At 39.2% G+C, this 23,936-nt stretch overlaps 1 protein-coding gene across 2 annotated transcripts in view; it reads left to right on the top strand.

The window, feature by feature from the left end:
* The window catches only part of LOC139730518 (mediator of RNA polymerase II transcription subunit 13-like), a 180,895-nt gene extending 163,229 nt beyond the window's left edge, over positions 1 to 17,666 (top strand). Inside the window, exons 10-14 of one of the 2 annotated variants that reach the window (XM_071641364.1) lie at positions 7,903 to 8,709; positions 9,759 to 9,921; positions 12,181 to 12,285; positions 15,082 to 15,187; positions 15,634 to 17,666. In XM_071641364.1, the coding sequence (XP_071497465.1) occupies positions 7,903 to 8,709; positions 9,759 to 9,921; positions 12,181 to 12,285; positions 15,082 to 15,187; positions 15,634 to 15,827 (1,375 nt within the window). In that variant the 3' untranslated portion in view covers positions 15,828 to 17,666. Of the gene's footprint in view, positions 1 to 7,902; positions 8,710 to 9,758; positions 9,922 to 12,177; positions 12,286 to 15,081; positions 15,188 to 15,633 lie in introns of both variants that reach the window. The other variant, XM_071641363.1, reaches the window with a different exon arrangement.
* Positions 17,667 to 23,936: the final 6,270 nt, after the last annotated feature.

Genomic DNA, 23,936 nt, shown 5'->3' with positions numbered 1-23,936 from the left:
TTCATAGAATTACTTTGCAGGAGCGAACAGTTCAATATGCTTTGTAAAGCATTGCAAACCATTCATACACCAGGGTAGCTGTTTTTGTGTGATTTGTCTTTGTACACAAAGGTGTCCTCTGAATGCTATTGCTCATCTTAACTACCTTCTTCGTTTACCGATATTGCACAATATCATGCAACTTCTAACAGAATACTAGCCAGCCACAATCAAATTCACAACTGAGTACCATCACTAATTAAGCACATGATATTGCCAAGAGCTGCTCTTTTTTGTTATTTAGGTTTGTTTTTATGACAAGGGCAATAAGCAATGAAGCCAGACATGTAAAATTATAAAACACCTAAAAAGAATGTAGCTATCCGATTGGTTGATTGCCCATCACGTGACATGCAGTTAAAGATACCATTGATGATGTTGCTGTCAGCCATGCAATTTTGTTCGAGCAAAAGTGGATATTGCATGGCTGATGTCGCCAATTTCCATTGACTGCCGTGTTAAGCTCATGATTACTTTTTGTTCCACTGCATGGCTCTGATGTCACCATAAACAAAATTTGCCACATGCACTCAATTGCAAGTGCGTATTTTGTTACTCATTTTTTTAAACAACTGCAATCGATCGGTTTTGTGTACGTACACACGAACTGAGTATGCTACTCATTCACCTTTCACGGACAGTCGTTGGCATTTCTATGTTAAATTCAACAATCTGTATGGACCACGTCTGTTAACCTGTTCCGCAATTCTCTGAGTGCCTTTTAATGTCCCAAAACAAGATTTTTTTCACCCATCAACAGAGAACGGACAGGTTGGTAATCCACTTTTGCGAAAGCAGTCAAGCGGTACATGTATCCCCTTTCCATGGTCAACTACGTGTGTCATCAAACAATGGAAATAACGATCGGGTGTGAGGTATGAATAGAGCTTGCCTTGATGGGCTCACAGCCTCTTTTGTTCTACACAAAACTAGGTACCTGAATGGGATGACTGGGGTCAGTGAACACAGAAATCTACTGAGCTCAGCTTGATTGCTATGTACATGTTCATACAAATTTTATAGTAGAACATGCACAAACAAAAACAGAAGAAAGGTAAATAACACTAAAATACGCATTTCCCCAAAAGAAAGAGAACGAATACTGATAGAATAAACTCTTATCTTTTTATTAAACCCACTTTTATGGTCAATATAACACAAAGAAACATTTAAATGTAGGCCATGAAAGCAAGCACTCGTGTCTTCATCTTGGGAACCTGGCATACCGGGTTCCCATCTATCAGTTGCTCCCACGGAAACCTGGTATGCCAGGTTCCTGTAATGAACTGGTTAACATTCCAGGTGTTGCATAAACAAATAGTGTTATGGTCTTTACTTGTGCAATGGAACGGGATTGCGCACTTGTGACCATTCACTATTTGTATACTACATTTGTGATAGAACACTTAATATATATCTCTAGCTTGCATCATCTCCTTCCCCAAGATCTGTGAATCAGGCCCATTAGTGCTTCATAGCAACGCTGCTACAGGTCATTAGGTATGTTAGGACTCTGAACACATTTTATTTTTACTGGAGTGGCAAGATCATGAATAGGTTTTCTGCATGTTTATGGCATTTATGGCACATTTTCACAAGGCATCCAGTGGTGACTCTTTCTCTGATTTCATTCACATTTTTTTATGCCTCCGCCAACGAAGTGGCCGGAGGCATTATGTTTTCGGGTCGTCCGTCCGTCCCGTTTTGTTTTTGTCGATATCTCAAGAACCGTGTGGTGGTTTTACATCAAACTTGGTATGAGGGTATAACCTGGGGAGATAATACTTCATTTAGATTTTAGGGTCACGAGGTCAAAGGTCACAGGTTATTTTGTGAAAAAAGGTTGAAATTTCATGTTTTTCTTCATATCTTCGCAAATGGTTCAAGGTATCTTCATGGAACTTAGTATATATGCATGTACCGATGGGCAGTGATTATCTAGGGAAGTTGGGGGTCATGGGTCAAAGGTCAAGGTCAACTCCTCAAAATATCACTACTTTCCTTATATTTATGCAATGCCTGAAGGATTTTTTTTTTTACTTGATGTATGCATGTATAACCCAATATATATTCTGTGGGAAGTTTCTTGCCAAAAGGTCAAAGGTCAAGTGAAAGTGCTAAATTGCACTTCTTCCTCCATATCTCAAAAGTAACTCAAGGTATTATCATGAAACTTACATATTTATGCATGTTCTACCTAACAGTGATTCTCTTTGGAACTGTGAGGTCAAAGGTCAAAGGCCAGGTTTAGATAATACTATTTTACCATTTGATACTGAAATTATACTTTTTCTCAATACCTTGAAAATTACTCAGTGCATAAACTTATAAAAGGGTCAAAAGTCAAGTAAAAATCATCAGTTCCCCCAAATACCTGCACTCTGACGTTTTAATCATTCATCCCATTGAACCTAGTTCTAGGAAAGTGAACATTCAGCACATTTGTGGCAAACCTGTCATTTTAATATTTTGCCAATTGTATGAAACTGTCATCACACATTGTCAAGACATTGTACTATAGACCTATTAGGAGAACCATGCATTATTGCGGAGGCATACACTAGTCGCCGTAGCGACATTTCTAGTTTCGTTTTGAAAGAGGATATGATTGTATTGCCTTTGTAAATATCAATGAACTCCATTATTGAACGAAATGCATTCTTTCATTCAAGGATTTTTTTAGAATATCTTGTTCTGTTGTATATTTTGAATGTTACAAATAACTTCTTAGCAATTAGGCATGTCCCATTGGACAGAAACTCAGGAGGTAGTTTAATTCCAAAAGAGATCTTTATACCCCCGCCAAACGAAGTTTGAAGGGGGTATATAGGAATCAGCGGGCGGTCGGTCGGGCGGTCGGTCGGGCGGTCGGTCGGGCGGGCGGTCGGTCCGTTGCAAATCTTGCGTCGCGAACTACTTCCTCAGTTTTCAACCGATTCCCGTAAAACTTGGCACAGATGTGTGCCTTGGGTTGTAGATGTGCAAGACGTATTTTTTGACAGTACCCAAAAGTATGTTGCCATGGTAACGGCATGTTATGGGCAAAAATGGGTACAAATCTTGCGTCGCGAACTCCTCCCACAGTTTTTGATCAATTTTTATGAAATTAGGTACAGATGTTCATCTGAATGTGTTAATGTGCAAGACACATATTTCCGCAGTGGCAAAAAGTGCGTTGCCATGGTAACGGCATGTTATTGGTGAAATATAGGGCAAAATGCTTCATGGCAAAACTGCTTCATCAGTGTTCTTCCAATTCTCATGGAATTCATATTGAATGTTTGTCTTAGGATATAGGTCAGCATGACACATTTCTTGACAGTGACAAAAAGTATGTTGCCATGGTAACAGCTCACATATTATGAGCCAAAATGATGGAAAATTTTGTGTTGCAAACTACTTCCTCAGTTTTTGCCCAATTTCCATGAAACTTGGTACAGATGTGTGCCTTTGGTTGTAGATGTGCAAGACGCATTTTTTGACAGTACCCGAAAGTACGTTGCCATGGTAACGGCATATTAATGGCAGAAGATCAAGGAAAGATCTTGCGGATTTAACTACTTCCTCAGTTTTTTGACCAAAGCTTATGAAATGTGGCACACACCTTGATCTTGGTGGGAAGATGTGGAAGACATATTTTTCGGACGTGTCGGAAGCTGCGTTGCCATGGTAACGGCATATAAATGGCAGAAGATCAAGGAAAGATCTTGCGGATTGAACTACTTCCTCTGTATTCGACTGAAGCTCATGAAATGTGGCACACACATTGGTCTTGGTGGGAAGATGTGCAAGACATATTTTTTGGACGTGTCGGAAGCTGCGTTGCCATGGTAACGGCGTATTAATGGCGGAAGATCAAGGAAAGATCTTGTGGATTGAACTACTTCCTCAGTTTTTGACAAAAGCTTATGAAATGTGGCACACACAATAGTCTTGGTGGGAAGATGTGCAAGACATATTTTTTGGACGTGTCGGAAGCTGGCGTTGCCATGGTAACGGCATTTAAATGGCAGAAGATCAAGGAAAGATCATTCCTTGGGTAAGACTGTCGTCACGGGGCGGGGGTATTAATCACCTTAAGTGATATTTCTAGTTTAAAGATAAAAACAAAGTATTGGTGTCAGTTATTTATTTTGATCAAACAAATTCTATGTACAAACTGAAAACATATTCCCTGTCTCTATGTCTGTTTATTGTGGAAAACAAAGTTTTGCAGGGGGGGGGGGAGGGCTTGGAACAGATGGACAAAAACTGCCAACAGCCTCCTGGCTTATCTTGATAAAACAAAAGAAAGTCACTTCCTGTTATGTTTATTTAACATACTTGCAATTCATGCGTTATGAGGAGTGGTGTGTGATAGAATTAAATTTTATTGCCCATCATAAAAGATAATTCACAGTATCCTGTCAGACGATTCATTTTCAATATTTGACACAGTATATGTTATCTTTGTTTGTAGGGCTAGTTACTACTTATAGGTTTTACAGGCCACCATTGAAATTTATGTGTGTCAAAGTCCTGTCTATGTTGATACTTGAATTATTGATACTATATAATATTGATACTTGAAATGTTATTTACAATTCTATGCTTTTGTAATATGCAATAAAAACAAAGGGTTGCTGGACAATTTAAAGAGATATGACGAAATAAACAAAGACATGTTTTTCACTATATTTGCACATAGACGCGTGCGTGGAATTTGAACTTTGACGCCAGTGCATTGCTTTGTTACTGGTCAAAATCGATCGGAAATCAATGGATATTGTCAGTGGATGTACCAGGAATCCAAATCAGTCGGAAAAAGTGCATTTTCATGTAGCTTACGTGCTATGTGCGTAAAAACGCGCGGACGGATGCGTACGCACGGAATTTTTTGAAACGCTTAAAATTGTCTGAAACTTCGAGATTTCCCATTGGGAAGTCGTTTTGAGCATGTAAAAATTTTGATGCGTGCTTACGGACGCGTCATGATGACCCAGGTAATTAGCATAGTACAGGATGATTGGTCATGACTTGAACTTTATGACTACCGAAAATGATATAGAAATGACATTTTGTTATGAAGTTATGATCGATCATGTGACTTTATCTGAAAATCACGAAATGGCGCCTAGATGATGTCACAGATATGTTATCGTCGTGAAAAGTTTCAAGTACAGAGATATTGATATGAGACATGTTGACTGAAAATTTCATGTTAACTGGTCATGTCATTGTTGACTTATTTTTTCCACAAAATTCGTCAGTAAGAAAGAAGAATAATGAAAAAAGGAACATTCTGTACAAACTCAAGAGGTAATAATGTTTTAATAATGTTTTTTTATCGACAGGTCTCGCAGCTCCCTTTCAAAGCACAGCACCATTCAAGTCAACTGCTTTGTCGAACCAAAGAGTATAGAGAAACTAAGCACATGTAGTGCAAGTGCACTGCTTGCACTTCTGTATTTTGAATGGTGCTGCTATATACTGGGCATACTTGATTTTAACAGTGCTGTTCTTTGGAAGGCAGAACCTCTGCGAGACCTGTGCAAGAAAAAAAAAAAATTGGGGGGGGGGGATTAATTCATAAAATCAGTAAGCCAAACATCAATTAGGAGTAGACTAGGCTTAGATGTTCCAGTAGAGCTGATTCAGTGATGATAAAGTGTGCTTTTAAGGGCCATTTTAGCTGAAAATTTTACGGATTGGCACTGGTTAGTAGTTTTGCATAGCAAAGTAATGCGAGAAGATCTCTCTACTCGGGCTGACCATCTTACATCCTACCAACGTTAGATAAGAAGCCAAACGAGAAGAAACAGATATGGTTTACATAGTAAAATACACCATGTTTTCAAAACCATATGTAGTAAAGAAAAACAAACCTTGCATCTATGACATCAAACTTGCTACGCCTTCCAATGAATTTCACCCATGCTCGTTGGTATGGTGTGAACTTCTCTGTCCCAACCGGCATCATTCCCGGCTTAGCATGCACACTGAAGGGTCCCCCCAAGTGGTGTTGCCGCAACCAAATACCAGACACCTCGACCCCTTCTTGGATTTTGTCTTTGACGTTGGTTCCGTCAAATCCATCATTTGCAATCAGTAGATACAGTAGATGGAATAATTAAAAAGATTTGACAACGCTCAAGATTACCGCGGCAAAATGCTTACTTGCAGCTTAACTGATACCTTATACCAATATGCTGGGTGAGCTTTGGATGCTTTGCCGCGCCAGTACACCATACACAGGCCTACGTCGCACAAAAGAGAGCTGAAATCGTAACTGTTTCATGCTCAGAAAAGCAAAAAGAATGTAGCTTTTTAATTGTGTCTTATTATGTCATGGATAGCCTTCAGGTATCAGAGCTTATTTATTGACCTTGTTCATGCCTTTAGCTTTCTATTGAAGTATGATTTTCCGTATCTTAGATATTTCAACAGGTAGTCGGTTGAAGTTAGCAATGCTGACTGAAGTCTTTGCATTGGCAGGGTCGTAGGCATCATGACTTGATACATAATGTGAACTCTGTAAAGGGTTATTTTGCAGATCACAAGAATGAAGGTGTGTTCCAGTGATGTTTTGCCCAAACTTTGAGGCTGATATGTCATTTTGGGGGTTTAATTTTTTTGCACTATTTTGTTTTTGAGTGTCAAACACGTTTGAACTTCTTGCTGTGGATATCAGTCAAATGACTGCATGGTGAAATGTAATGCCCACAATACTGGGCTTAACCCTAACTAGGCCGGAGGGGGGGGGGGCTCCCCCCTCGACGTTCCGCGGGATATATCGCTAATGCGAAAAGCTATCGCCGCAACGTTTCATGACTTTTTTCTTTCGAGTCTCACGCATCTTTTGACACCAAATATGCGATGCTCGGGCGCCCGGTTCCGAAGTTGCGCATAAATATGTACGTGCATGTCAGACCAAAAATTGCTCAAAAACGTGAATTCGTGTACGATTTCAACGCAAACTGTGCTTACAGGCAAATTTCATAAAAGCATGATTATTTGGGGGTTTTATTGATTAAAATCAATTGATAACATATTTTCTTGTTCGGAACAATGTCGCGGACAAGTTTCATAAAAAAAACAAACAATGAAAAACATAAAGTCAAAAAAACAAAGAAATACATAAGAAATTCAAAAAACAATAAAATACTTAGGAAATTTTTCTGATGGCACAATTTTTTTCTCTTATATTTGCTCAGGACACTATAAAAGAGTATTTACACAAAAAATGTGCCCATTTTGAGCTTTATTTAGTGATTTATACCAAATTATCTGATTTCATGCATCATTATGCATAAATTAGCATAATTTAGCATAAATGATTTTTTTTTTTTTTAATTTACCTAAAAAAAAATTCTGGTACTTCAGATTACATTATAGGCAATGTGTGTGCCAATTTTCGTCGCAATCGCGCGGTCGACAGCCGAGATCTGGTAGACTGATTAAGACTTGAATGTAATGGCACTGGGATATTTCTTTCAATCTTTACATAATGATATTGAACATTTGAGACGGCCTTACTTCATGGTATGCCAGAAATTATTGTAAATGATAAATTTTTGTGTGCATGAAACATTCGTGAATTTTGGGCCCACTTTCCCAAAAGTTTAGTCTACACAGTGCATTGAATACCAGTAGCAATTCGTGAATGTTTCTGGTTTTATAGTATTGCTTTGTTATGGGGCCAGATTACATACTTGTCTTGTTCCTACTCTTCCAGTATTAGCTGTAGGTCATGCAATGTTTTCTGGTATTCCAGTTAAACCCCCCAATATGACCCCCCCCCCCCCCCCCAATTTACAAATATAACTATACACTCTCTTTATTTAACCCGTTTGTAATCACTGAATATATGTTTCTCTGTCACAGGCAAAAGACGCTGAAATTGAAATCTCCAAATCACTATGGTAAATCTCCTTCATCTTCTGGCTCCAGCCACCCTAGTCACTCCAGCTTTGGCAACCCAGCATTTTCTGGAAGCAAGCACAAAGTGGAGTCGAAGCAAGAGAAACAGCAGAGAGGCCAGCGACCAGTCACACCTTTCCACCACCGAGCCACACTGTCTGATGACCTGCTAAGCTTAGAACAGGACATGTCACGACTGCCTCAGATAGGTGTACCAACAACCCCATCATCATCAATTGGACCTGTGTCATTACAAGATGGCAAGCCCTCGAACAATACACTGCCAAAATTCACCCAACAGAGCCCGGCAGCATTCAGAACTCCTGGGTCATCAGATCCTTTACTGACTGAATCCCCTCCATCAGTGGCTCCCTCTCCTCTTGTTCCCCCGCCCACTGGGACTGGACTCAATCCCAGCGATCGGGACAGGACTATGCCGACTCTTAGCCCTTATCCACCCCCACGAAACTGTGAGTCGGGGATGCCTACTGGGAGTGGGGCTGCTCCTACACGGGGTGAAATTGGACACACTTTAGACCATACTGGTGTGATAGGAGAAGTGAAAGTGGAACGAGACCTGTTGGTCAGTAGGACTAGTGAAAACAAGGAGCCCAGACAGGAGGAGGACAAAGTATGGCAATGTTTTAAGTTACCTAGTGAGCATCATGTGGACTACAAGAGACCCCTCTTGCCATTGTGTGGATATCAGAATCACAGCGATGAGGGGGAAGGCATTCTGGACTCACTTTATGATCCGGCTAATAATGATGAGTAAGTCTGCATGGAGTGTTTCACTAGTCCATGAAAGTGCTATATATGCAGGATGGTATATTTCCACTCCTGACTGTCCAAATCAGTTGTACCTCCACATTTACCAGACAGCACAGGAGAGCTATTGTGATCACTTTTTCAGAGATGCCAACTTGTACTTTGTGGCAGTATTTTGCCAAAAATACTTCATGTTTCATGGAAAACATTGTTTTTCCAATATTATATTATTATACATGTCTATTGCAAGAAAGGTAAAGTACTGTTTTTCATCAAAAGATATTCCTTTTCAGCCCTCAGAATACTGCAATGCTGTTTGAAAGATTGGCATCTCTGCTTTTGACTGTTTAGCATTGTTCCTTGTGTGTTCTGCATATATATTTATGTTATTGTTATAATTATTATTATTATTATTATCATCATCATCATCATCATCATTTTTTTTAATTTTTTATACTTCCATCCTTTGTCAAACTTGCTGCCTAGTTTTATGAAACATGACTGGAATCATTCTTGGAGGCGGGTTTACACAGGCTTGTTTTAATGGATTTTGCCGTCATAGGTATCCAGGGAAGGGCCCTGGATGGAAAACAGTGTAATGGTCAACAATTTCTTATACAGATTCAGATAAGCCTAGCCATAGTGAATTTAGGTATGCTTGGGATTTAAAGAATATAAGTAGTTAATGAAAGTAGGAGAGATGACCCTTGTCAGCACTTTGGGGATATCATGTTGGGATATGGTCGAGTGGGGAAACTTGTGCAATATGCACTACTGAAATTCCTAATTCATTTCTTGTAGTTTTTTAACATTTTCAGTGAAGATCATGAGTCAAAGAAGTTTTATCATATCTTGATATTAGTGTGTCTGCACGTGTCAAAGTATGTGGTTTTGGTGTATGGTATCTTATTTTCATTGGAGTTTGCTTCCAGAATAGAGTGCTCTGGGGCTTATGTAGATTTGTGATTGTAGCCTCCAGTTATCAGGGCTGTGAATAGAAAAAAAAAGGCTATCGGAGCTGCAATGAATACTGTTCATCACTTGCTGTCCAGAGTCTTTTACCAGCCCCACAAGAAGCTGAAGGAGGAGAAACCAGTGGTGCCACTTATCGGCCCCATGGACTTTACAAGTGAGCTGGACATGGGCATAATGAGACCTAACAGGGCACCCTCACCTGACCCATATGAGTTCATGGAGCAAGACACATCACCCACAGTAAGTCAATGTTGAGGTCTAAAGAGGGAGACCACTTCTTGCAAACCTTGGCTCTATTGTTGCACAAACGTAAACAGTGTTTTATCAGGAAAGTGTCCATGTGCTTATTTATTTATGTGGGTGTTTTTGTGGGGGGGGGGGGATTTCAGCCCCTAAGGGAACTGAGAACAGCCGAATTGGATATGAAACTTCTATGAAACTGGAAATGCTGTAAGTATATTTGTAAGTTCAGTTTCGAATGTGTTTATGTCAAATCCCTTTGGGAGAAAAGTGGGGGCTGAATTGCTTATTTTCTTCTTCTTATAAGTGCATGGTTAAATTTGTTACCAAATGTGGCAGGTATTACTAGAGTAATAGAATATATGTTTGTACAGAGGGGAACCACTACCCTGAGCCCTCAAATTAAAGAATTTTTTTAGAAATCTTCTACAGAACCAGATATGCTGTGGGCAAATAGATTCATGTGGTACTTTTTATGGCAGATCTAGGTGTGGCTTCCTTTGGGCTGGGACCAAATTGGGGGCCAGATTTCACACTTTCATCATCTCTTTGAAAGTGCATGCTTAATTTTTTAACAACATTGGCAGGGAATTTTCTGAGAGGCCCCCAGAGCCTTCCAAGTGTGCTCTGATCTTCTTAAGTACAGTCGGACCTTGATTATCAGAACTTCTCTATCATCCAGACATGTTCTCTCTTTGAAGACAAAATAAATAGTGATTTCATGCTCAATTGAAACTCCCACAAACTCACATGATTTACCTAAAATATTCCCAACAAAAACCTGTTATGGATTTTAGATTTAATGTTTCAATATCTGTTTAACAAAAGGAACTGTAATTTTAAGTAGAATAACGTAGAATACACCACTGTTGCAGTGGACACTTCCTACCTAGCTGCCACTGTGTTGGCAACTACATATGTACATGTACATAAACATTATTTATGTACATGTACATAAACATTGTTTCTGTTCTCCCATATCGGATCAAATAGCTGATGTGGACATAACGCCTCTCCTGACATAGCTGAATAACAGAGGTCAAACTAATAGTCTGCAAAAATGCACAAAAGGAGAACTTGCTCTACTCGGGTGAGCGCTAGACCCACTCGGCCTCCTGGGTTGTTGTTGTTTTTTAATGTCTCTGCTGCACAGTGTCACCAGAGGCATTATGTATTCAGGTTTTCTTTCAATCCTTCCATTTGTAATCGATTTTGTGGACAAAATAACTTAACCCTAACTAGGCCGGGCTATATAGGTAGTTAATAAGGGGGGGGGGGGGGGCTCCCAGGCCCCCCCTCCAGATCTCGGCCGTCGACTGCGCGATCACGACGAAAATTGGCACACACATTGCCTATGATATAATCTAAAATACCTTGAAGTTAATTTTTCACAAAATTATCGTTTATGCTAAATTATGCTAATTTATGCATAATGATACATGAAATCAGACTATCTGGTATAAATCACAAAATAAAACTCAAAACAGGCACATTTTTTGTGTAAATATTCCTTTTAGTGTCCTTAGCAAATGCAATAAAAAAATTGTGATATCAGAAAAAATTCTTAAGTATTTTATTGTTTTTGAATTTCTTATGTATTTCTGTATTTTTTCGACTTTATGTTTTTCAATGTTTTTTCGATGAAATTCGTCCGCGACATCGCTTCGAATAAGAAAATATGTTATTCATTGATTTAAATCAATAAAACACCAAAATAATCATGCTTTTATGAAATTTGCCTGTAAGCACAGTTTGCATTGAAATTGTACACGAATTTACGTTTTTGAGCAATTTTTGGTCTGACATGCATGAACATATTTATGCGTGACTTCGGAACCGCGCGCCCGGGCATCGCAAATTTGGTGTCAAAAGATGCGGGAGACTCGAAAGAAAAAAGTTGTGAAACGTCGCGGCGATAGCTTTTTGCGATTGCGATACATCGCGTGGAATGTCGAGGGGGGGGCCTCCCCCCCCCCCGGCCTAGTTAGGGTTAAGAACCATTTGAGGTTTTCACTCAAAACTTGGCATATGTATGTACATTTATGAGTGGACGAAGCAGCGCCTATCAACTTCTAGATGAACTGACATATATTCATCCTTCAATCCTCTCTTTCCTTTTCATGCACAAACACAAGACATTGTTTTAGATTTTCAGGTGATACTGATTTAGAGGAAAGTAGTGATATTTTTTGATCAGTAACAAGCCCCTTTAATTCATATTTCATGTTTTGCATTTTTTCACACTCTTTGATTCAGCAGGGTAGAACCATCTCAGCAAGAGGACGTGTGAAAGTGAATGGTGGCACCCGGGGTGGCAAGAGGAGAGGGAGCATCAAGAAGACCTTTCAGGAACGCAAAAAAATGGTGAGATATTTGGTCAAAATGGCTTTGTTAACATTTGGTTCAACTCTTGTTTATGCCATATTTGCTCATGATAAATGGTATTTTATCAAGTTTTGTCATGATATTCTTCACAAGCTACCAGTATTTCATACACACAGACATTTACATTGTTTGCAGAGATCATGGGAGGATAGCCAACAATTGTCCAAGCATGGCTCTGTCCATGGTGATTGTCCAAAATATTTCTAGTCCAGTTTGCTTAAAATCTACACGGAAAGGAGAGGTTGCAGTCAAGGTTAATACTGTATTTGCTGGTGATAAGGCCACACTATTTTTGACGGAATTAAAGCAGTAAATTTGGGCTTTGGCCTAAATGCCACCACAACCAGATCACCAGCTTAACCATCACACATAATCATGTATGGGACTATGCCATGTTCTAATGAGGAACCTTATGACATGTATTGAATGAATCAATTGTGCAGATAATGCTACATTCTGCAGTAGCGTAACAACTTTTTTTTTTTAGTCATCAGCAACTAGTCACTGTTGTTTCTATGAGCACTAATTTTGATGAGATTATGTAAAGTCTTAAACACAAAGCCCAGTGTGAACAAATAAGTTTGCATAGCCATAGTGATGATTGCAATACAATTGCCTGCCCTGCATGCATCACTCACTAGCTCTATCTCATGCAATGTATTGACTACTGTATATCAACCTATTTGGTATGTGGGGAAAGAAAGTTTGGATTGGAATAAAAATGAATTTTGTTTGCCAAAATTGGGCTGCGCCTTGAACGCTGCTGCAACCTTATTGCCAGCAAATACAGTATGCCTCTACACTGAAGGGGTTTAGAGGCATTTTATTTTGGGATTGTCCGGCAGTCTGACTGACCCAGATCTTGTTATTGCAATTTAACCCAGAATAGGCCAGGGTATTTTGGGAGCTGTCGTGGCATGGAGACATTGATATAGCAACTGTTGGTTCTGTGCAGATGTAAAATGGCATGTGTGTTACTGTATACGCTATATATTTCGCGGGGGTTTTATTTTCGCGAATTTCGCGAGTCGGGAGCTATTCGCGAAATTAACAACACGCGAAAATATTACCTTCCAAAATGAATCCCTTGCCTTGGTGATACGAACATTTCAGTACTAGTATACCATGTCACGGCTTACCGAACAGACCATACTGGCTAAGCTTGTTTACGCACGTCCACGTCTACTTACGAATACTGTAGAGAGCCAATCCATTATCGCAAGGGGACCACTCGTCAGAAATCTAGCGCGATGGACTTAACCACTTCAAAAATGTTGAATTCTAACTTACTAGTTCGCAGAGTTTGGCAAGTCTTTTTCATGCAGTGTATAACTAGTGTCATTCTTATTTGCTAGTAAGTTGAAAATTCACACTTTCTTTGCCACTTCATATTTTCTCTGGTCCCCCAATCGCGAATTTAACCACTCGCGAAAATGTGTGACAATGACAATTCGCGAAAATTTATGTACGCGAAAATTATAGCGTATACAGTAGTTTATGTATGCATTTGTGGCACTATTTCACTTTGTATATCTTTTTAAACATCTAATTTCACATCTGATTTTTTTTTTCTTTTCTTGCCAAATGGTATCACATCATGTGTGTTACTGAAAGTGTGATCAAGTAATAGAAATAGCAATGATATTTGGAAATAAGCCTTGCTTTCCAGTTTGATGACACAAACAAGTAGCTAACATGCAAATTTTTATGGACATGTAATGAGCTATCAGTGACACATGAACTGTATGCAATGTATGTCCAACTCTCACAAATGTGTCAAAATGTACTGAAAGCATCAGAGAGAAGAGTCGTTACTTTTAAGGAAAAAGGAAAGGTTCATTGGAGTTTCATAGTACTTGGCCCCAGTATGCTGCAGGTGTAGATGCACTAAATCAAATTCTTCAAGGTCAAAGGTCACTAAACTTCAGCTAAAATATCATGTCTCTACATTTAAGAATGTCAAATGGTAATATAGTTTGGTTGGAATGGTAGAAATAAAAATGTAGTTACTGACATAGAAATGAGGTCAGAGATGAAGGTCAAAGCTTACTTTATTTTTGTTTTTTATCCCAGTAAATGTACCAGAGGATACTGTTACGGCACAGCTGCAACACATTTGTGTATAGAAGACTGTCCCAGTTTCTTGGCTGATACTATTCAAATTAGGTATCACAGTGGATCATTAATGAAATCTAGCCACTTATACCTTCTGGTGGTAGTGTCCTTGCTTGTGCTGTCTTTACACAGAAAAAAAAATGATTCCTGAGGGTGTGCTCGTGTGTACTGTATGAGCCAGATTTCTTTACAGATTTTGTTGAAGTTTTGTACAGAGAATATCAATATCATCTGGTAAAAAGGATGGAAATGATAATGAGCTACTTAACTGATTAGGTGAGAGGTCAAAGGTTACCCATATGTAGCAAAAATTAAAGATTTTCCAACTTTAACTTCTCCCAGGTAAGTCCAGTGATAATGTATTTTGGTTAATGGCCAAAAGCATGTTATATTAAAATATTTCCTGTGTGTAAACGGGCGAAAAGCAAAATCAGAGAACTTCATCAAAAAGTAAATGAGGACCATGTCAAGAGAGCCGAGGTGTCTTGGTCGAATTACTTGTTCAGGTGTTTGTGTCTTTCTTTCTTTGGTCACGGCATACCTGGTATAATCCTGTAGACAAGTGCAAGTCGACTGTCAATGAAATGATGAACATTACTTTTTTGTTCTCTGACAGTAACCGTGTACATGCTGATTTTACATGTCTCCTTTATTGTACAGGAGGATGAAGCACAGAGGAGAGCAGAGGAGGATCGGCCCAGACTGGACAATGTGAACTCAGATTCGCAGTCTGCCATGTATGGCACAGACCCTTCCAAGACACTATGTAAGACACTTCTTGATTCATTTATTCCTCCAGATGTACATTTATTTTTCCCCCCCCCCCAAAAAAAAAAAGGAAAAAAGGAAATCTCTAAAGAACATTTTTTAGCAATATAGCACAATACATTCTGAATGCTTTCAGTCACCTTTGCTAAATTGTACATACCCGCAATGTAATAAATACTTGCAGTATGGATATCGTCATGGTGAATTACTCATAATATATGGCATGTGAGCAATGAAGGAGACAATGTTCCAAACATGTCACTGTCGTTTTGAAATGTTGAAGCAGAAATTTAGAACATGTGAAGTGCTCCATGCAGAAATCCTGACATTACATGGAAATGAAGGAGGAATGTCAGTAAAGAGTGGTATCATCGAAATGGTGTCAAAAAAGAGTCCTATATGCAATTCGTATTTTGTGGTATTTAAATTGTGTTTATTTTGCAGCTTCATCAGTTGCCAAGCCCTTGCAACCAAAAGCTGAGACGAGGTCTCTTACTCAGGCAGAGGATATCAAGGTTACAGGGGTCAGTGACCTGGAGAGGCTCTTTGAGTCTTCCTCTGATGATGATGATGGGGTGAGTGAGCCTGACTTAGTTACAATGTCTCCCAAATTTTTGGGACACTCCCTGAAATGTTGACTTTATTTCATAACATCCCAACAAAGGAATATGAAATTCTCTGTGATGATAGAATGATTGCCCATTGAGATTTATGTAGCATAGAAATATCTCCCTGAAAGCCCTTTTGAGACTTTCTCATTTTGATGGAGTACTGTCATTTATTACCTGTCATGGATCTTTTTTCGGGCAGTGCGTTGCAAATCTTGTGTCGCGAACTCTTTCTACAGTTTTTAAGGAATTTAGATGAAACTTAGGGGACATGATGACAATGAGGTGTAGTTGTGCAAGACATGCTTTTTGTGTTTGTCGAAGAAAGTGTTGCCATGGTAACCACAATTTTCTCCAAACCTTGTGGAACAAACTGCTTTCACAGTATTTAAGCAAATTATTTCAAATTTGTTAAGTATAATGATCTTTAGGTGTAGTTCTGCAAAACACTGTGTGTTTGTACCCAGCAAGGCATTGCCGTGGTAACTGCATATTTTCTTGAAAATCTTATGGAGTAAACTACTTCCACAATTTTGAAGCAATGGAAATCAAATTTAGTGGACATTATGGCATTGAGGTATAGATCATGTGGAGACCTAATTTTTTTTGTTTGCCAGACAGTGTTGCCATGGTAACCACAATCTTACCAAAACCTTGTGGAGCAAACTACTTCCACAGTACAGTTGAACCTCTCTTATCCGGCCTCCCTTTATCCGGATCTCTCTATTATACGGACGCAATCTCGCCGTGATTTTTTTTTTTTTAATAATCAAAAAAAGGGGAATTCCCAACTCCTTGAGAACTCCTACACAAACACACATGAATTACATATTACTTCCAACATGATTAACATACATTACATCAAATTTCCTTCCAAATTGCTTACCTTCAGACATTTTAACATCCCCAAACATCCCCAAATGTAACAATGAAAAGGTTGCAGTATACACATTACTACATGTGGTACTACAATGGGCTACATCAGTACATGTGTGTGTATATGTACATGTATAAAGCGTTGAGTCTCCCGTATCCGGCCAAATCCCTTATCCGGATGAGCCCCGGTCCCGACTTGTCCGGATACGAGAGGTTCAACTGTATTTAAGCAATTTATTTCAGATTTGGTATGTATAATGATATATGGGTGTGGTTAGGCAAGACACACTTTATGTTTGTACCCGACAAGGCGTTGCCCTGGTAACTGCATATTTTCTGGAAAATCTTGTGGAATCAACTACTGAGTACTCCCACAATATTGAAGCAATTGAAATCAAATTTGGTAGACATTATGGCATTGAGGTATAGATGTGGAGACCCAATTTTTGTGTTTGCCAGACAAAGTGTTGCCATGGTAAACACAATTTTACCAAAACCATGTGACATTTGGAGATATCTACATAAACTTGGGATGTACAAGAAAGAGCACGGCAGACCTGATCAAACTCACACACACACCAACAGAACCTTTTATCAAACCCTGGTTCAATTCTTTTTCATAGGAGTCTGAGCTGCTTGGGCAGGGGTATTAATCCCCTTCAGTGATAGTTCTAGTTGTTTTTGGAGATATTTGTCCAGGTGTCCTGCCTTTTATTGAGTCAGAAGTCGTATCTTGGTTGTTGTCTTGTGTGTGGCCTTTGGGCTTCGTTTTTATGACATATTTTATTCAGATTTGATATGGAAGTGTGTGATTAAAAAATCTAGCTGCCTGTAACTTTTGGTAATAGCACTCTTTCTGGTTCTCCTGATACACAAAAAGGTTTTTAGAGTTTGCTTGTGTGTACTTTACTAGCCACATATCTGGATGAATTAATTCAAGACTCATATGGACCTGCATCATTGTACAATTTAAACTATTTCTGGGGGGTGTTTCATCAATTTAGTCAGCGCTGACAAGTTGTCAGTCTGACAATTTCAGCAAAATCCTTGGTTTTGATTGGTTGAGATGCTCTGGTCACTGACTGTTACTATGGTTATTGTCAGAGACGCTGACTAACTTGATGAAACACCTCCAAGGTAAAGCTACTCTTAGTGTTCCACCTTTTATAGGGTCAAAGGTCATGCTTTGGTGGGTGTTTTGTGTGCACTATACTGTTTGCATTTTGTTATGCATAATGTTTAAAATTTTGGTGTATGATGGTCAAATCTAGACTCCTCTTGTGTTTGGTGATGCTGCCCTCAGTGTTTTGTCTTTTATAATGTCAATGGTTATATTGAGGTTGTTGACACATTTGATACATGTACACTGCTGGCAACACCTTTGACTTTTTTATACCCCCGCCACAGTTAGTGTGAAGGGCAGGCGGGCGGTCGGGCGGGCGGTTGGGCGGGCGGTCGGTCTGTTGCAAAATCTTGCGTCGGGAACTCCTTCTACAGTTTTGAAGCAATTTAAATGAAACTTAGGGTAAATGGTGATATTGAGGTATAGATGTGCAAGACATGTTTTTTATGTTTGTCGGGCAATGCGTTGCCATGGTAACCACAATTTTACCAAAACCTTGTGGATTGAATAACTTCCACATCATTCAAGCAATTAAAGTCAAATTTAGTATGTATGATGATCGGGAGGTGTAGTTATGCAAGACACCAATGTGTTAATATAAGAAAAATGTTTTGCCATGGTAACCACTCATTTTTGTATCAAATTGAACCATTTAATCTATGAAGGTGAAATTTGGTGTGTATGATGCTCTTTAAGTGCAGTTTTGCAGAATGTCCTTTGTATTTGTATCGGACAATGCGTTGCCATGGTAACCGCATGTTTTTTTTAGATCCTGTGGAGTGAACTTCTTCCACAGTTTTTAAGCAATTGAAACCAAATTTGGTAGGCATTATGGCCCTGAGGTATAGATGTGGAACACATAATTTTCGTGTTTGTCACACAAACCGTTGCCATGGTAACCACATTTTTACCAAAACCTTGCAGATCGAATAGCTTTTCCATCATTCAAGCAATTAAAGTCAAATTTAGTATGTATCATGATCTAGAAGTGTAGTTTTGCAAGACACCAATGTGTTAGTATAAGGAAAATGTGTTGCCATGGTAACCACTCATTTTTGTATCAAAATAAACCATTCAAGCTATAAAGATCAAATTTGGTGTGTATGATGGTCTTTAAGTGTAGTTATGCAAAATGTCCCTTGTGTTTGTATCAGACAATGCATTGCCATGGTAACCACACTTTTTATCCAAACCTTGTGGAACCAACTGTTACCATAGCACTCAAGCAACTGTGGTCACATTTTGTTTGTATGATTGCCCTCATGACATCACATACTATAAAGCAACACTAGGGGCGGGGGTATTAACCCTATCTGTGTCACGGGCCTACGTGTATTTAATCGGCCCAAAAACCTGCCATGTAAATGCTACGGCTGATCTCATCGGCCCTATTTTGATTGACAGATTACTTCAAAGGCTATGACACTACCACTCTATAAACTCATTTGTGATTGGCTGACAGTGTAAGGAAACGCTATCCAGTGTGAAAAAAAGCTTCCCCACCTTCAACCAATCAGGAAAGCCTTCTCAAAGTCAAAGAAATTGTGGTGGCCCCGCCCATGTTTACTTGCATTCAGACTGCAATGTATTGTGTACAGTTTTGCTATAGGTTTCTTGTGTGGAGAACCTACACGAATCTGTATATGTGGGACTGTAAGAGGATTGCCGTGTGCGATGAAAAGATCGTACACATGGGTCAATTTTCATCCATTTTATCTAAGTCAATATAGTAGAATATGAAGTGAAAACATTCAGGATAGGGATTTCAACATCTTTGAATTCTGTGAAGGGGTATAGTTTCAGTGATATCGGCCTCATAAATGAAGTGTAGAATAAATGAACACTGCACATTCAGTGCAGCAGTTGTAGCTGTTTACTCAGCACTAACAGCGGTGCAATGGGTCTCTAGTTAGCCGGGGCTAGCGGGGCAGGGTGCTAGGAGCAATAATGGTACAGTAGCCTCCTACCCGAAGCTGTAGAAGCTGAGGTATGTTTGACTGTCGATCATTATTATCTAATAAACTGTTACTTTATGAAACTTATGTTCAATGTAGGTTTATCATAAAGCAAATAACTGCAGTGATAATTCAATTCTGTTTCAATGAGGAGAGTGCAGAGGAGTCTAGCATACTCAACAGGAATGGACATTCTGAAGACTGAATATTTTCAGTGACAATTTTTACCCTTAGATTATCTCATCATTAATGGCAATATTATAGGACACAAATAATCTAAACTACAAGTAAAAGCCGTATAATCAATTAATATTTTCATCCTGACCAGATGTTAGCACGCTTTATCTACTTACATGCCAACATTTCATTCATAAAATCAGAAATTGTGCGAAGTGTGTAAAATGTAGGTTGTACTTGCCACACACTTTTGTTCATAAAATGAAAAGTACTAATGCTACTGACGAAAAAAATCACATCATCTTAAAGCTGAATAAATTCTCTACAACATTTGTATAGACCCTTTTGGGATATAAGAGCATGTTGTGTGAGAAAATGAGGTGGTAACATGTACAAGTAAGTCTGCAAAGATAATTATGTGACATAAGAGGGCCCCCTCACTCAGATTATTATCATGAAAGTATAGACCATAAGCTTTCAAATGATGTATAAAACATGACACATCAATGTCAATAATAACAACCAGAACTGGCCAACAACGATCCCATGTCTGCGCACTGCAAAATGTCTGAGCATTCTTGCTTCGTCTATGTGACAGAGATAGGGTTAATCACCTTCAGTGATAATTCTAGTTTTCCATGGTATGCTGGTCCATCAATGTAATAATCTTCACCTATATCATTATTGAGTGGGGGATACACTACTTTCCATAGCAGGATATATTTCTAGTTTCTCATGTCAACTCTGTGTGCCAAAGGCAGAGTGTTTTATGGCTGACGCATACAATTTGCGAAGGATACGAATGGCAAAATCCAACATTCATATTTTAGTCTGCAAAAGATCACCAAACAAATGCGGGGATGTCGTTTTTACTTCAGCGAGAATTTCAAAAATTGAAATTTTTTGTGAACCCTTTCCACACACTGGGTCGTGATTTGCTTGTGATTTGTTCTCAAAAATGTCTTTATAGCCTCGTCATATGCACAAAATCATCCTCAAAATGTGCCCAATGTACGCAAAAACTTCATGAAACCCCAAACAGACATTGAAACTTTGGAGAATGTCTTGTATGTTTCACGACATCCTTGAAGTTCTTCCGATCATTATACGACATAACTACAAACTGTGTACCTTTTGAGACATTCTCAGGAACGTTTGGTGCATGTTTGGGGGCAAATCCGTACCCTTGATGTATGACCTCTTTAAAGCTTTATGTTTTGTAGAAATCAAAATTGTAGCATACACCCACACATCAAACAAATGTAGTAAAAAAAAAAAAAAAACCCCAGTAAAGAGAACAAAATGTTTGATATTTTAAAAAAAAATTGCAAAATACATGCAAAATGACTCGAAAGTACGCCCAAATTATATTTGAAAATTAATATAGTGTGTGGCAGAACCTGCAAAAAATCAAATGCTTGTGAGGTAGGTCCTCTGGAAAATTATCCGCACACACAACGGAGAAATGAAAGGGAAAGAAAGGAAAAATACAGGAAAGAGAAAAACTTCAACGCAAGACAGCTATCATCTCTCCTTGGAGACATTTCTCCCATGAGTATTGAAGAATTTGCGTTGTGGAATTTTTGCGCAACCCGAAGCTAGTGCGGAAATAAAGGCAGGCGAACGTTTTTGCATGCCATATGTTCCAGTAGTTAATGTCCTGATTCTGCTAAATTAAAAAAAAAAATCATCTTAGGTGACTGAGGGCGAAAAATTACTTGCACAAAAATATCCACTTTTACAGTATGAGAGCCTGTTTAATGAAACAGCAGGGTGCTACATAACTTTTTTATGCCTCCGCCACGAAGTGGTGCCGGAGGCATTATGTTTTCGGGTTGTCCCTCCGTCCATCCGTACGTCTGTACGTCCATTCGTTTACGCGATAACTTGAGAAATGTTAACTGGAATTTTACCAAACTTGGTCCAAGTATAAAGTATGATGGGGCAATTACTTGCTTAGATTTGGGGTGAAATTGGCCAAAGGTCAAGGTCAAATCATGAAATTGTATCCGTTTACGCGATAACTCAAGACTGGGTCGAGCAAATTTCACCAAACTTTGTCTGAGGATGATGTATGATGGGACAATTACATGATTACTTTTTTAGGGAAATTGGACAGAGGTCAAAGATCAAGGTCAAATCCTAAAATTTATCTGTTTACGTGATACAGGGATGCCAGTTTTCCGGCAATAGCCGGAATTCCGGCTTTTTCATATTTTGGTGTCAAATTTCCGGCTTCGTGATATTATTTCCGTCTGTGTGGGAAAGCCGGAAAACACGAGAAAGAAAGAAAGAAAAACGAAAAAATATGATCATTTAAACTTACGGGACATTCACTTTCACGATTTCTGTAGTATGTTTCGCATATACTTGGGCATAAGAATATCACAAAATGACTGTCATGCAAAACTAGCGTGATGTTGCTGCTGCTAGCTGGGACATGCAACACGTGCGATGATAGCGATCGAACAGTGTGTGGTGTTTCTATGCGATGTAATGATGTGCGGTCGCGGTGCATGAATACTGCGCTCTCGCTATAGCTACATCTGTACAGCGCTGAGACGGTGTGGTGAGTCGATTGAGTCAGCTGAACGAAGCAAAACTACGGATTTTATGGCACTAGGACTTCTTTATTTTTGCTACAAATTCCTTTTTTTTTTCTAGAATACGACCACATTATTGTCTGGAAAGCGTTATACCAGCACGTGTGATCGCGATCGAACAACGTGTGGTGTTTCTAGGCGATGTACTATATGTGCGGTGCATGGATCATGCTGCGCTCTCGCTATAGCTACAGCGCTGAGAGAGTGTGGTGAGTCGATCGAGTCAGCTGAACGAAGCAAAACTACGGAGTTTACGGCACTAGGACTTCTTTATTTTTGCTACAAATTCATTTCTCTGGATTAGATTTGAGGGAAGAAGAGCCCTCAGAAATGCTCGGATTGCACCAGAGAGCATCTAAGAACCCCAGAGCTTCCAGGGCCCTTGAGCGGGCCCTGGACCCCGGCCGAAGGGACTTCGCGCTTCGCGCTCGGCGCACATCAGTTTCGTTCACAAAAAAAAAATTCCGGCCCAAGAGCAATTTGCCACTGGCATCCCTGGTGATAACTCAAAACTGGATGAAGCAGCTTTCACCAAACTTGTCCAAGGATGATGATGATGGGGGCAATTAGTTGAGTAGATTTTAGTGACATTGGCAAGAGGTCAAAGGTCTAAAGGTCAAGGTCAATTGCTAAAAATATTGCTATTTCCCCCATATCTATGCAATGCCCAAAGGTATTTTATTGAAACTTAGTGTAGACATCTACTACTGCGTAAAGATTCTCCAGAGAGAGTTTCATGTCATAAGGTCAAAGGTCAAAAGGTCAAAGGGTGAGGTGAAAATGTTGCAATTTCACTTTTCTCGCAAGTGGTTCAATGCATCTTCATGGAACTTTGGTACATATCCATGTACTGACTGGCAGGGATTATAAGGGAATTTAGGGGTCATGGGTCAATAGTCAGGGGTCAAAGGTCAAGGTCAACTCCTCAAAATTTTGTTTCCCTCATATACTAGTATATAATGCAATGCTTGCATTATTAGTTTTAAAACTTAATATATACATGTGTTACCTAATGGAGATTCTCTGGGAAATTTCCAGCCAGAAGGTCAAAGGTCAAAGGTTAAGGGTCAAAGGTCAGGCTTAAATGAAAAAAATATATATTTTGTACTGTAATTACATTCCTTCTTCATACCTTGAAAATTACTCAATGCATAAACTCATAACAGGGTCGGTCAGAAGTCAAGTAAAAATCCTCAATTCCCCAAATATGTGTACCTGCACTCTTAGACAATTATAGCAAACCCAGTTTGAAGAAAGTGAACATTCAAGACATTTCTGACAAACCTGTCATATCAATATTTTGCCAGTTATGTGAAACTGCCATCATACATTGTGAAGACATTGTACTATACACCTATTGGAGAATCATGCATTATGGCGGAGGCATCAGTCCAGTCGCCATAGC

This window comes from Diadema antillarum, unplaced genomic scaffold (assembly GCF_040938485.1).
Source record: "Diadema antillarum isolate AM-2024a unplaced genomic scaffold, OU_Dant_1.0 seq00000320_RagTag, whole genome shotgun sequence".
In the NCBI taxonomy this organism is placed as follows: domain Eukaryota; kingdom Metazoa; phylum Echinodermata; class Echinoidea; order Diadematoida; family Diadematidae; genus Diadema; species Diadema antillarum.
This window is presented reverse-complemented; position numbering and strand designations above follow the sequence as displayed.